Below are 13,763 nucleotides of genomic sequence, written 5' to 3'. Positions count from 1 at the left end.
GGGGGGGATGAGAACTGAGACTCCAGTTGTTTGTTTATTTTTTTCTTTTTTTCTTTTTAACTGTGTTTAACTTAAATGTGTTACTAGCCTCAACTCGTTTAAGTTGAAAACCCTGTCGTTTACCTTCGTGGTTCTTTGTGTGTCTGAAAATCTCATTTCTAGCATGTACCCCCCTGCAAGGATCCTGTGGTGTTAAACCATCAGGTGGAGTGAGAAATTTGCTGTCCTCTGAAGCATGCCAAGGGGCTGGGAGACACAAGAGTGAGTAGTTGTGAAAATTGCACAGAACAAACACAATGGTGTGATATCTTTGAATGCTACAATTGTCAGTGCTTACATGCTGTTGCTGCTCTGCTGTTAAGAAGTTGGTCTCTGCTGCAGACTCACTGCCTGCCTTCCAGCTGAAGGGAACAGCAGCTGTAAAAACATGTCCAACTGCATCCTCTAAAAACAGCTTTATTTTTTTACTTCATTAACCTCAATTTTAGTGATGTTTTCATGGGGATTTTTGTATATAAAGTATCCCTCAGTTGAAAATGGACACCATGGATCTGGATTGTGCTGGGGAGAGCTTGGCAGGAGCTGAATTCTCAGATCTGGCTGTCATCTGATCATCTCACTCTAAACTCTGTCGAAGGCCCAGATAACTATTATTGAACTGCCTGATTGCAGTGAAAAAGCAGCTGGTGTTGGGCTTGAAGTGGGTAGTCTGATAACCAGGTGGTGTCTTCAGTACACAGAGTCAATTAACCTTGTCTAGTTTGGTTAAATTTTCCTCCCTGTACAACCTCTTCCTTCACCATTCTTTTCTGCAGGTGACTCAAAGATGACCAGTGAGAAGAGTGCACCCACCCCTGTAACTAAAAGGAGATTCGCATCCCTTGGATCAACAGTAAGACTGTTTTGTGGTGTCTGTAGCACTGTTAAATCCCAGCTAAACCTCTGACTGGTTAAACCATGTAGCTTCTTCATACAGTTACTGTTAACCTGCCCAGGAGAACCATGGAACACATTGTTGTGCCTGTATTCTGTAGTAACTAAGCAGGAAAAATGAAATTGCAGCATCTTTGGGAATCATGTGATGGTTACTTGGGATTACAGAGTGGTTTATCTTTGGTGTTACAATGTTTGGATTTCTTTTCCTTTGCTCACCATGTAATTATGGTGTGGCCGCTCCTTTTTAAGAAGTCTGTGTTTCTGTTCCTGCTTTCATGGGGTGGACAGGGCAGAGTAGAAACCTGGTGGTGAAAGAAACAAGGAGGAGATGGTACTGCATGAACAGGTTCTCAATGCCATGAGCAAGGATATGGATTTGAAGATGCATGGCTGAACAAGTTGAAAAAATGATAACCCTGACTTACTAATTTAGTGCACTACTATTGATGATTCAGGATGAAATTCTGCAAACAAGCTTGAGGTTAAAAGATTAAAATGTTTTTTTAATGAAGTTCAGGGTGTGCTAATGTCTCCAACTTCTTTAATCTTCCTGTTGCAATTGTTGTGAGCTGTTCCTTCAGAGTAATGCTTATGAGAAAGTACAGTGGTAAACCTCATCCTAACCTGATACTTGTCTGTGCTGTCTAGGGGAGAGAAAGGTTTGCTTTTTATTTTGTGTGTGTATCTTTATAGTCTGTATGAAGGCACCCGGTCTTATATTTAACTGTGTTGTTCAGCTGGTGGGCAGCTAGAGGTCAATTTAACTATTTCTAACACAAGTGGTTTCCAAAGCCAGGTAATGGGACTGTGAAGACTAAAAAAGATCTTGCGCTTATGAGGGAGAAAAAGAAACAGAAGGCACTGGAGAAGGAGGTATGAATGTGTTATGGGGTGCATTCCTGTCATATCTGCCACTAACCCAAATAAAAAATACAAGCTGGTAGAATTGGCCTCTTTTGCATGAGAGTATATGAGTAGTATCACTACAATTCTCTATTTAATCTCTTTCCTGTGCATGACAGAGTTGAAGATAGATATGCAAGTTAATACCGTTTGGATACTTTTGCCTGTGGTTTTCTTGGAGAGACTAAACTAATGACATTGTTAAGAGAAATGATAGTAGGAACTAAAGAAAATAACTCTTGTTTTAGATTCGGGCATTAGTGAGAGAGCGTGGGGAGCAGGATAAAAGACTTCAGGTTCTGGATGAGGATTTTGTGAAGACTGAAGCAAAGCTGAGTGCTGCAGTTCAGGAGAAAACATCTCTTTCAGCAACTGTTGCATGCCTAAAAAAACAGCTTCTGGAACTAAAAAGAAGCAATGAACTACTGAAGTCAAAGGTATTCAGACAAATAACTGCATATTTGCTTTGTCCTTGCTGTTATCGAGCTCCCTGTGTAGGAGGAAGCTTTAGCTGCTAATCAGCATCTGTTTTGACATTCCCTGTGCCCCCTTCATTGGCACAGGGATGGAGCATGTCTGGTTTGGGATCTTGTCCACTTCTCTCTAAACACAGAGTGGGAGGGGAACACTTTGAAAGGATTTTGTGAAGAGCAATTCATGTGGAGGAGTTATGCTTAGTAATTTTATGTTCTTCTCTAACAAGCTGTCTGAAGATGGTGTGCGAAAGAAAATGAGCAGCCTGTGCATGGAGTTAATGAAACTCAGAAACATGAGGGATGCTAAGGAAAAGGTAGGACCATTTGTGCTGCACAGGACAGCAATTCTGAGCTGTTCAGGAACAAAGAATGAAGGGCTTAGCACAGAACTTCAGATCATGTATTCTTTCTGGCCTCAAATTGGTAACTTTGTCTACTTTCTGTAGGGTGAAAATAGGGAAGGGTCAACTGATTAATGTTCTTGATTTTGCTGATCTGCAGAGTAAATCTGAGTTCAAGTAAAGAAGCATAGAAATACCTCTGGTATTATTATTTATGCTATTATTAATACCAGTCTGGTCACACTAGGAATCTCTTTGAAAACCTGTGATTGTAAGTTTATTTTGAAGCTCTCCTATGTTTGTATTTTTCTGGTGATAGTGGTTGTTCTAATAAATGGCTGATATCTTTACAGAGGGATACTTGGAATCACATTTAGCATAATATCAGGTGCTATCATTAAACTGTAGTGAGGAATTGGTTTCAATTTACCACCGTCTCTTACCCAATGGATTTGGTGTTTTTTACTAAATCTCACTTTAATGTTAATATGTGTCTTTTTTTTTAAGACTGCACTTGCAAAGCAGGAAAACATGGAAATGAAGCTGCAGGAAGTGCAAAGGAATCTAGAGCATTCAAAAGGAAAAGTAGCACAGTTGGAAGAAAAACTGTAAGTAGTAGAAGGGAATTGACTTGGTTGACAAGATACCATCTAACTGTGCTTACAGCTTATCCCTCAGAGTAAGCAAAATAGAGGCTGTGTCCCTGCTGAGAAGGAACAGACATTATCAGTGTTGGTAACGTGGAAAAAATGTGGTGGAATGAACTTCTAAGAACTGCTGTGTTCTTATAAAATGACCATACAAAACATTGTTCCTTTAGTGTATTTCCAAAAGACAGACTGTATCATCTCAACCCTTTGTCTTCCAGTGTGGTATGGGTGGGATTTTCTTGGGTATGGGATGGGGAGGGAAGACAGAAGTCTTAAGAATTGTTGTTCATCTTGGAGCAAGACATTCATGTAGATTGGATGCTTCTGGCTCTTTAGACTACTAAGTTAGGAATAAGCCAGAATGAAAAAGCTTTCGAGCAGGAGCTGAAATCCTAATTCAGCAGCCCAGCATTTCACATAGATTCCCTGGACATGTGCATGTTCTCCAGAGAGTGGCACTGAAGAGCCATTGTGGTGCCTTCACAGTTGCTTTGTCCTAGACATTCTCTGAACAAAGGCAACTGCAGAGTGGCTTGGCTTCAGCAGCTCTGTGTGGGTAGAGACTGAGATCTAAATCAACACTTCCTATTCTGCCCAAATAATGTCACTTGCAGCACAGGAACAGTGCACTGATGTGTAGGTTTTTGCTGAGGATGGTGATCTATGAAGGATGAACTTATGTTTTATGTCAGTTTTGCATGATTGGCACTGCAGCACAACTGGAATGTTAAAATACACAAAGCTGATAATGCAGGTAGTGCAGGTCACAAAGGGAGGATGTGATAATTTGCTACAACAGCTGCATTATGTTTATGGATTATGATGTTTGTGGCATATTGCTTGTGGCAGAATATGGCTCAGCATCTTTACTGCAAATGAGGAGACCATATGGAACAAATATTAAAAGAGGGTAGAATCACCATGTAGAGCCAATACCAGTTTGTCAGCTAAACTGGATTATAAAAAGTATGTGTTACTATGTAGCTCTGAATTTGCTTAAATATATCCATCATAAAAACCTCCTGGTTTCAGGTCTGCTACTGAGAGAGAGAAAGTTGTGGAAAAGTCTGACATTGAAAAGCTTATGGAATACATCACAGAGCTCAGGTAACAACAAATTGTTCTCAAGTTGTATGGGGTAAGTTAAAAGGTGGTAAAACTAAGCCTCACTTATGACTGGTGAAGTAGAACCTTGGCAATAATCATAGAGGAGGGAAAAGAAATCAGATATTTTTCCACACAAGGGAAAGTAATTGTAAGATATTATTTTAATTATCTTTCTAAATGCCTCTGTTCTTTTCTGGGCTGAGCAATACTGTGGAAGAGTTTTATGTCCATGTAAACCAGTCTTACAGTGCAAAAACTTGTTTGGAAAAGTAGGTAAAAGCAGTTTTTCTATTGGAAACCAACACTCCTAAGCATTTTTCCTTTGGGTTGAAGTGTAAGCTTACAAATAAAATTTAGTAGTAACAAGTGCCTGAATTTTCTCCTACAGTAGTTTTGTAGAAACAGCTGACAAATATAAAGTAGATATTGCTCAGATGGAGGAGACACTGATTAAGAAAGACCAAGATATCGAGATCCTGAGGGATACCCTCAAAACAAAAGAGGAATCATGTAAACTGATGAAAGAACTTAATGAAAAGTGTCAATTGCTTCAACAAGAAAAAGGTAATTTTTAGTACTTGTATGCTCTTCCATATGTAGGATGACTGACATATCTTAAATCATCTCAAATAATTTTTTTCTAAAATGTCGGTTTAGACTGGTTTGTTCCAAGTTAAAAGTCGAGTCTCTGAGCTCCAGTTGAAAACAGCTGGACATGTTTTTAACAATGGGGAAATTACTTCACGTCTGACATCTGTTAAGTCTGATTTGGTGTTTCCATGGAGGTTTACTCAAGTAGACAGTATAGAATGAAAACAGTTTGCATAGTAGGAGTGGCTGTAATCTGAAAGGCGACCACTAAGAAGTTCTTGTTCCTTTCTCTTCACTGTTAGCAGGTTGTGCACGAATTCATTGAGGTATTGGCAATGTGTCAAGGATCCTTCACCTCCTTACCCCTTCTCCTAACACCACCAACTCTGCAGTGTGAGACAGATGCTCAGTTCTCTGAAGCAGTTGGCTTCTGTATGCTAGTGTTATGTGGAAGAAGCTTTGGGGAAATCATCTAGTTTTTCCCCAGCCATACTGCTGTTCTGATGAAGGCTAGTTGCTTGATCCAAACATTCCTGCTGTTAAAATTATTTTCAAGTGATGTACTTTAAGCAGATTTTGAGGAGTTTCCACATGGGTTTAAGATGTGGGTTTGTTTTGCATGGGGTGTTTTTGTTTGTTTTTCCCTTGCCAAACTAACTTTAAAGCTGTAATGGAAGTACTATTAAAATAGATACTGTAGTTCTTTGAAAATGGAGAAGGCAATTTGTGTTATATTGACAATTTCTCTATGCAGAGAAAGAGTTGTCTGAGACCAGAGGAAAATTCCTGAGTATGAATGCTGAAATAGAAGACCTGAAAAAAAAAATTGTTTTGGAGGAAGAACAACACCAAAAACTGCTTCAGAAACATGAGGAGGTTGTCTCTCAGCTGCAGCAAGAGAAGGTAAATACAGATTATAAATTAGTCTAAAGAAAAACTCTAATCCCAAGGGCTGGCACTAAAGGTTCTGGTTTATGTTATGCATGAGATGTTGTATTAATAATGGTCTCATCAGTGGAATGTACAAGTGGGGGCTGGCCAGCAGAAGCTGTGTGGTCCAATAGCTCTAAGAATCAGTGCTGGTATGATGGGTATTTTGGTTCTTACTGTAGATTTGACCTTATTCTTGTGCTCTGAAGTTAAAACACAGCAAATCAGCCTTTACTATCTAGAAAAGTACTATAAGTTTTGAAATCTGTGGTATTCTGGCACGCAGGAGTCATCTGCATCAACACAGCAGAGGTTACTGGAGTTGCAGGATGAGGTAACAAAGGAGAGACGACTTCTTGAAGAAGTGCTGAATGATACCATGAATGAGCTGAATAAATTACATGCAAAGGAGAAGAAAGCTGAGAAGTTGGTGAAGCAATTGGAACAAGAAAACAAATCTCAAGGTCTTGAACTTGCACAGATGGAAGAAAAGTTGAAAGGGTTTGTGAAAAAATTTCTGATTCTGAAACTTTGAAAGGAAAAATGTTAAATCAGTAGTATAAACAAAGCTGCTGAGCCCAGTTCAGGTTTTAGAGACCTGGGCAGGTCTAGAGTTATTTCTTGCTGGTTGTTGATTATTGATAGTGATTAGATCTCATCACTATGAATAACAACTTGAATCAGTTTGACACTGTTTTAATTTAAAACTGTTAGCTTGTTGAGATTTGCTTGAAAGGCTAGTATTGTAGTGCTATGTCCTTGCTGTGCAGGGTAAACTAAATGCTTGTTGTATTGGGTGTTTCTACCCTGCCTTGGAGAGGGCAATGACTAGAAAAGATTTTCAAGCCAGTTGTTGCTTCCTTCCATGTATTAGAAATTAACTATTAGATTTTTAGTGTATCCTATAACTGTCTTGGAAAATATGAAGAGGGGGAAAAGCTTAGTTATATCTGCTGTGGAGATTTTGCTTTAGTACATGAGGTGTTACTGGTTTGTCACTGCAAGCCTTCTGTAACTGATAAGAGCATTTGGTAATGTGTTCAGACACTTCTCTCCAGTGTGGAACGCTGAATTTTTGTTTCAGGAAGAATGCTGAGTTGGAGCAAATCAATGAAATTCATAGGAGTGCTGTATTGCAAATCCAAGAGCAGCATAGGAATGCACTGGAGAAACTTGGAGAGACTGTTGCTGACTTTGAAAGGTATTTAAGTTTCATTAAGATACAGGACAGGGATTATCTCTAAGATGACAATGAAATACACTGTCCATTCACAGGCCTTGGTACTTCACACTGTATATGAGTGTGGCATTAGAGCAGAGAATTTTGATGGAGTATTTGATGGCATTAAGAACTCATTCCTTGAGTACTAGGCAAGTGTAAAGACATACTGAGTATGTAGTTCAGGGAAACTGGATGTTTCCTTTTCCAAAATGTAACCAGTTAGGTTAAGTGCTCTTGAATCAGAATGAGAGTTGTAACCAGTGATGGTGTTCTCTTTGCACTGAAATATCTTGCAAAAAGACTTCTTGTTTAGGCTCAAAACTTGCACTGAATTAAAGACTAGTTTCCTATGTTTCTTGCAAATATTTGATCTCAAAATATTCAGATTATGGAAGTATGTAAAAAGTGGTACTGTTATTCCTAGGTATGCATGGCACCCATGAGGGATCCAGTGGGATATTTGCCAATGCAAACTGCAGACAGTAGGTGTTTTGGTGTTTAAAATAAGCTTCAGATACAGCAGGGTTTTTGTATTTTAAAATGTCTACAAAAAAATGAAAATATCTATATCACAAAATTTGTTATAGTGTTAGTGCTTATGGCTTTATGGAATTGTGTTGTGGCTTGCTTTTTACCTTTGGATTTATCAGTGCCAGAACACTGCCATATCTTCAGGTTATAAAATCTTTAGTACTTGTCAGCATGAGCTTGTGTTGTTCTTGTATGGCCTGAATGTGTCAATTTGTATTTTGCCTGAAATAACCAGATTTTTCCTATTTGCCTTGTAATATCAGCTACAAGAAGACAACAGCTGAAGAAATATGCTGTCTCAAACTGGAGAACACGTCTCTGCAAGAAGCTGTTGCCAACCTTAAAAAAGTAGGCCAAGAGAATCAACAATTGCTTCAGGAAGCAGAATACACTAAAAACAAAGCGAAAGAAGAATGTGCAAGGTACTACAGTCAGTCTTCCTTAAGCTAAATAATGCAAACTAAGGCTTGCCTTTCTAACTAGAACTTAATGTGGTGCTCTACCAGGTAACATCAGCATTTGCTGTAAGCTGGAGATTCTTGCTTTTCCCAGTGCAAAAGGTTGAATCAGTTGTTTTGAGTTTTGCCTACATGTAGAACATAGAGGAAAAGGAAAATACTTGAATGAAATATGCTGGAATATTGCCCCTTTCAGAAATATCAGTTACAGTGACTGCTCCACAGATAAGATCCACAGGGGAGACAAATACTTAATGCAGAGCTCACTCTTTGCCCCTCTACTCTGAATGACATGTCACCTCAAATTCTGCACACAAGCAGAGTCCAATTAACCATCCATGAATCACCACACTGGTGATGTACACCCAGGTCCTCTCTGCCTAATATGAGGCACCACAGTTACCAGAACTAACACCCAGGAAGTTGTGTTAGGCCACTAGCTGAGGACATGCTTCCTCTGACTATCTAACAGCAGTTTAGTGGTCCATGTTCTCTGTTTTAGCTGCTGGTTTAGATGTTGCCCTCCCTTTCCTTCCCACCTGCTTATTATTGCCTCCAGTTTCCATGAGAGCTGGTAAAAGAAAAACTGAAGAGTTGTTTTCTGTTTGATTTGCTGGTTGAGTGTGGCAGGGAAGGGGTTCTTGGTCCCTGCCTGGTTGATGGGACAAACAGCTGAGGCTGAAGAGCGGAGGCAGTGCTTTTAGGTGTAGGGTTTTTGAAATCTTCAGGTGCATCCACTCTGAACAGTTTGATTGGTTTCTGCTTGAGCAAAGCTCTGCATGTAAAGCCTAATAAACTATTTCTGCTAAAAGCTGCTGGCATTGAACAGCCATTATCTTTCCTTGCTTCAGAAACAGTGCTTGCTTCCTCATATAAGTTAATTATTGTACATATTAAACTTGATTGCTTTCTGTAGTGTTGTTCTCTCTGTGGCACTGTTTGTGCAAACCTGTATTTCAATTCTACTGGCAGCTTTTCAGTCATGGTTACTTGTGTTTTCAAATTTAGAGTTGTGTAAAAAAAAAAAAAGAATAAATTTAAGGGCTTATTAAGGAATGATATCTTCCTCAGGATGCTTTTAGAAGTCCAGACCAAGCTTGCACTAAAAGAAGCAGAAACAGAGAGAACAAAAGAGTCTTGCCTTGCACAAATGACTAAGCTTCAGAAAAAACTGGAAGAGCAAACTGAAGAACTGAAAAGGGAACTTGAAGCAGAAAGGTCAAGGTAACTTTCTCAAACTAAACTTGCATATTATGGCACATCCACATTATATTGGGAAGAAGTGATGTGAGTTAACAATGAACATAATGAAACTTCACTTCTTGCTTTTTAGGAAATCCATAAATGAAGATGTGACCTCAAGCTTAAAGAAAGAGATAAAGACCTGGCGTAATCTGTATGAAGATTTATATAACAAAACTAAGCCTTTTCAGGTATGTTGGGAAGTAGGTGTGTGTTAGTATCTGTTGACTGAAGACTTTTGCAGTTGGCTCAAGTTCTACTTTTGAGAAGTAAACATGCTACTTCTCATTGCAAGGCATTTATCCTGCAGTGGTTTCCTAAGTTATTCTGCATTGAGCCAGCTAGTCCCCTTCCCAAACCAATCTTCCTGTGTAGATCTCAGTTCAGTAAAAAGCTGTGTTTAGTTAAATGATTTCTAAAAGATTCAATTTGTATTTCAGCAACAACTAGATGCATTTGAAGCAGAGAAGAATGCACTCCTACAGGAGCACGGTGCTGCCCAGGAAGAACTGAATAAACTAAGTGATGCCTATGCTAAACTACTTGGCCACCAGAACCAGAAGCAAAAAATCAAGCATGTTATGAAGTTGAAGGAAGAGAATAACCACCTGAAGCAGGTTTGTAAAATGAAAAATTACAAAGCTGCAAGTTATTAATGTGCTTGATGCCTTTTATTGCTCTAAACATTTATGGACTAATCCTGCAAGCTCCTTACTTTCTATGGTTCTTAAATTCCCTGCATGAACCAGATTAGAACAAACCACCAGCCTCTAGAAACGCCAAGAGAACCTGTTTTATTTTTGTCTGAGTGTATGATATACAGTGGCATCAGCAGTGCAAATAACTACTCCTATTCTGAGTTTAGTTGGCTTTTCTTACCTCCTTTGGAGGTTCTAAACTTAGTAAACTAGCTGCTGAAAGCAGCAGCTGAAAGTTTCAGACTAATGTAGCGCTTAGTGGTGTTGTACAGCAACTATAGAGTGCTGCTGGTTTCTCTGCACCTCTGTGTTTGGGTTGGGGTTTTAATGGCACCAGTAATTGTGTGTATGTTTATCTTTAGGCAAAATGGCTCTTTAAGTAAATAATGAAGCAGGCTCTTTTCCTGTTCTTAATCTAACTTCAAAGTATGATGTTTTCTGTAGGATGTCTCCAAACTGCGTGCGCTGCTATCCAAGGAAAAGCAAACCAGCAGAAACCTCCAGGAGCAGCTGTGTGCAGTCCAGGGCATCAAGCGTTTGGATCCTTCCAAAGCTTTCCATTGTGATAGCAAGGAGAATATTCCTCCAAAAACCCCTCTTAAAGAAGGTAGGTTTAGGTATTAATGTAGCCAAGTCTTTGTACTTAAACTGATCCAAAGAAGGTATGAGAGCTTTGCATAGTCTGCTACATTTAGGGAAGGAAGGAGAATGGCATCTCCCGTATTTCACAGCAGATGTTGGAGGCTGCATCATGGGGCACTCCCAGAGTGCAGTTTGCTGTTGTGCTTTCCAGGCCAGGTCCTTCCTGACCTGAGCTGTGCTGTGCTGGGTCAGACAGCAGAGTCATTTTCCTCCTGTCACCCAGCTCACATGGTACAGCTGATGAGGGGACAGGCAGTGTCCCCTGTATGGGGGTGGGTTACAAGTGACTCAGGCAGAGTTCTGTGCCTTGGTTCTTTAGCTGCTACTTGTCAGGACCTTAGAGTACTGTAGGTGTCAAGGAAAGCTGCAAAAGGCCTGGAGATAAATGTGGAGTGGAGGAAAAGATGGAGAGAGCCTTGGGGTGCACTAAGGCAAGCAAGGTGGGAGAGTGTGTGGGAACCAGACCTTCATTAGAGAATCTGTTCTGGGGTCTGAAGTCCTGGTTTCAGTGTTAGATGGAATGTAGTGCCTTCTACCCCCCAGCAGACAAGTAACTACTTGATGTGGTGGGAGCAATAGTGAAAACCACAAACTTAGTAACATTTTTCCATTGCAGGTAATAAAAACAAAATTTAATGCTTTCTTGGTATTAAGAAAAAAATAAAGTACCAATACATTTGTATGCTACAGAAGACTGCAACAGACTGCTTCAAGGTGAACTTGGATGCTGTATATAATATAAATTAATAGGAGCATTGGAGAAATGATCTAAAATTATACATTTTTATAAAAACTATGCTTGGCTGTACTTTTGTTGAGAAGCCACAGGTTCCTGACTCCTGTTAACATCATTGCACTTGCTAACTCCAAAGTGTTCCTTGTTCACTTCTTTGATATGCTGAATCTGCTTAGTTTGTTTTGGACAAAGCAGCTTAAGTTGGGAAAAGGTGAATAAGCACTGGCAAATAAGATTGCAAATCAAATCCAATTTCATGAAAGCTTTTGTGGGTTTTTTGCATCTATGTCATGTATACAATTTTATGTTAAATTATTTTTGTTGTCTATGGTTGCTTCAGTACCAAATGCAGCAATACTGCCAAGAGACCCTTTTTCCCTCTGTGGCCTACATAGTATAGAACCAATGCAGGAAATGGGACTGTACACTTACTTTTGATATTCTCCATGGGATCTGTATTCAGGACAAGCTAATTTAAATCCTGGGGGAGGTACTGCAGCTGTTGAAATCTTCAGAAGAAGATTTCAGGTCAAAGTCAAATTGATTGCATTTCCCTAAATGTATGCTCTTAAGACACTATTCTTACCCACAGTATGCAATGTCTGTTAGGAATGCTGTGCTCACTGGACTCCTAAACTGCCAGAAAGTCTTTGTGGGCAACTGTTGGAATTGATCAGTGTTAGTGACAGGGAATAACAACAGAACTTGTCTCATTTGGGTGGAAGGGTACCCACTGTACATGCAGGTACTGTACAGACTTGAATTTTGGCAAGGGGGAAAGCATCTGTTTAACTGCATCTAAAATTAAACATGTTGTAGCACAATAAAATTTTTGAAATAAAGAATGTGTCTACTTCTTCACAAGCCAGGGATAAAAGCCAAAGCAGTGACTCACCTGATGTTCTTTGTTCTAGTCTTGTCTTCATAACACAGCCCAATGTCAGTGTTGCCTCAAAAACTACATGTTCTCTGGTCTTAGGGAAATTATTTAGTTGAACTGTACAATACATACAACCTGCAATTCTCTTATCTTCTCATTTCCTCTGAGTTTCTCTGAATACAGAAGTAAATACTGAACTTAACTGAAAGGTGGAACTCAGTGTTCTTGTTATTGTGTCTGCATATACCCTGCACAGAGAAGCTGCAGAGACAGTACCCAAAACTTAGCATGCAGAGTATGTTGCCATTTATTCTGACATGAGTTTAGAGACTTGATAATTCCTAGGAAGGTATATACAAAAAAAATGCACATTAAGACCAAGGAAAGAAATTGCTAATGTTGTTTGTTGATGTCATCTTTATGTATTTGCTGGATTACTTGATATGCTGAAGACTGAGGATAAGGATTAGCTTCAGGTGTTTGAATTAAGAGAAGACTTGGTAATCAATTTAGCAGTTTGACTGAAGTGTTGAGAGACACTTTAATAAGGAAGTTGCTGACAGGATTTAATACTGGAGTTCTCTCCCTGTGGAGGAAAAAGCTGAAAGTTTTCTTGTCTGAAAGATGTAAATGGGGTCAAAAAATTGTAGAGGAAACATGCGTTAGTGTGACTCATTTGATGGGAACATGATCTCACCAGAAATCCTGATATTTCACAGCCTGTATGAATATCCACTGGTCAAGGGATGTGAAATGAGCAACTGATAAAACCAAACTGGGCCTAGTGATCAGTAGGGGAATGGACAAGGGGTGGGAAATCTGTCAAGAACTGAAATGGAAGGAGTAACACTCCACAGCTCTTTTACTGGAGTTTTTCTCACAAGGTCACATTAATCTTTGAGTGCCAGTAGCAGAACTTCTGTGCTGTTCTACTCATGTGGGGATTTTTAAGGCAAAATCATTGTTCACAAATTGGGATGTCAAAATCTGAAAAGCCTTCATTCCAAAAAATTGAAAGATGTCCTTAGTTTAATGTGAAGCAAATGTCAATGAACCTTTTATTGGAAGAGAGATTAGGGCTCAAGTGAATGTTCATAGAAGGTTCCACAAAACTCAAAACATGGAAATGGCAGACTGAGTTAAAGTACTTTTTCTTTTAATTGAACCTCATCTTTGGTGTTTGACATGTTCTGCATCAAGTTAGCAAGAGTTTGACAGAGGGTATGATATTCCAAGTGAAGCCAAATATGGCAGATGCCACAGGACTGGACTTTTATGGTTGCTACATACTTGATAGAGCTGCCGTGAGCTGTTTACAGTGGCAGAAGAACAAGGAAACTAACAAATAATTCTGCCCCCTTACAGCAGAGGTGATCCTTGAGTTTTAAAATACTGATAAATCATGTAGAACAGACTGGAG

General features: G+C 39.4%; 1 protein-coding gene across 3 annotated transcripts in view; it reads left to right on the top strand.

Moving 5' to 3' along the window:
- The window catches only part of HMMR (hyaluronan mediated motility receptor), a 13,275-nt gene extending 970 nt beyond the window's left edge, over positions 1 to 12,305 (top strand). The window contains exons 2-18 of one of the 3 annotated variants that reach the window (XM_027682472.1): positions 163 to 261; positions 816 to 892; positions 1,729 to 1,809; positions 2,088 to 2,276; positions 2,543 to 2,629; positions 3,164 to 3,264; positions 4,339 to 4,413; positions 4,805 to 4,977; positions 5,759 to 5,907; positions 6,221 to 6,435; positions 7,019 to 7,135; positions 7,951 to 8,109; positions 9,217 to 9,369; positions 9,479 to 9,578; positions 9,828 to 10,004; positions 10,530 to 10,692; positions 11,344 to 12,305. In XM_027682472.1, coding sequence (XP_027538273.1) covers positions 163 to 261; positions 816 to 892; positions 1,729 to 1,809; positions 2,088 to 2,276; positions 2,543 to 2,629; positions 3,164 to 3,264; positions 4,339 to 4,413; positions 4,805 to 4,977; positions 5,759 to 5,907; positions 6,221 to 6,435; positions 7,019 to 7,135; positions 7,951 to 8,109; positions 9,217 to 9,369; positions 9,479 to 9,578; positions 9,828 to 10,004; positions 10,530 to 10,692; positions 11,344 to 11,363 — 2,135 coding nt within the window. In that variant the 3' untranslated portion in view covers positions 11,364 to 12,305. Of the gene's footprint in view, positions 1 to 162; positions 262 to 815; positions 893 to 1,728; positions 1,810 to 2,087; positions 2,277 to 2,542; positions 2,630 to 3,163; positions 3,265 to 4,338; positions 4,414 to 4,801; positions 4,978 to 5,758; positions 5,908 to 6,220; positions 6,436 to 7,018; positions 7,136 to 7,950; positions 8,110 to 9,216; positions 9,370 to 9,478; positions 9,579 to 9,827; positions 10,005 to 10,529; positions 10,693 to 11,343 lie in introns of all 3 variants that reach the window. The other 2 variants (XM_027682471.1, XM_027682473.1) reach the window with 2 other exon arrangements.
- The last annotated feature ends 1,458 nt before the right edge of the window (positions 12,306 to 13,763 follow it).

This window comes from Neopelma chrysocephalum, unplaced genomic scaffold (genome assembly GCF_003984885.1).
Source record: "Neopelma chrysocephalum unplaced genomic scaffold, ASM398488v2 Primary Assembly neopelma1_63, whole genome shotgun sequence".
Taxonomy (NCBI): Eukaryota; Metazoa; Chordata; class Aves; order Passeriformes; family Pipridae; genus Neopelma; species Neopelma chrysocephalum.
Note: the sequence above shows the minus strand (reverse complement) of the source record. Positions and strands in the feature narration are given on the sequence as shown.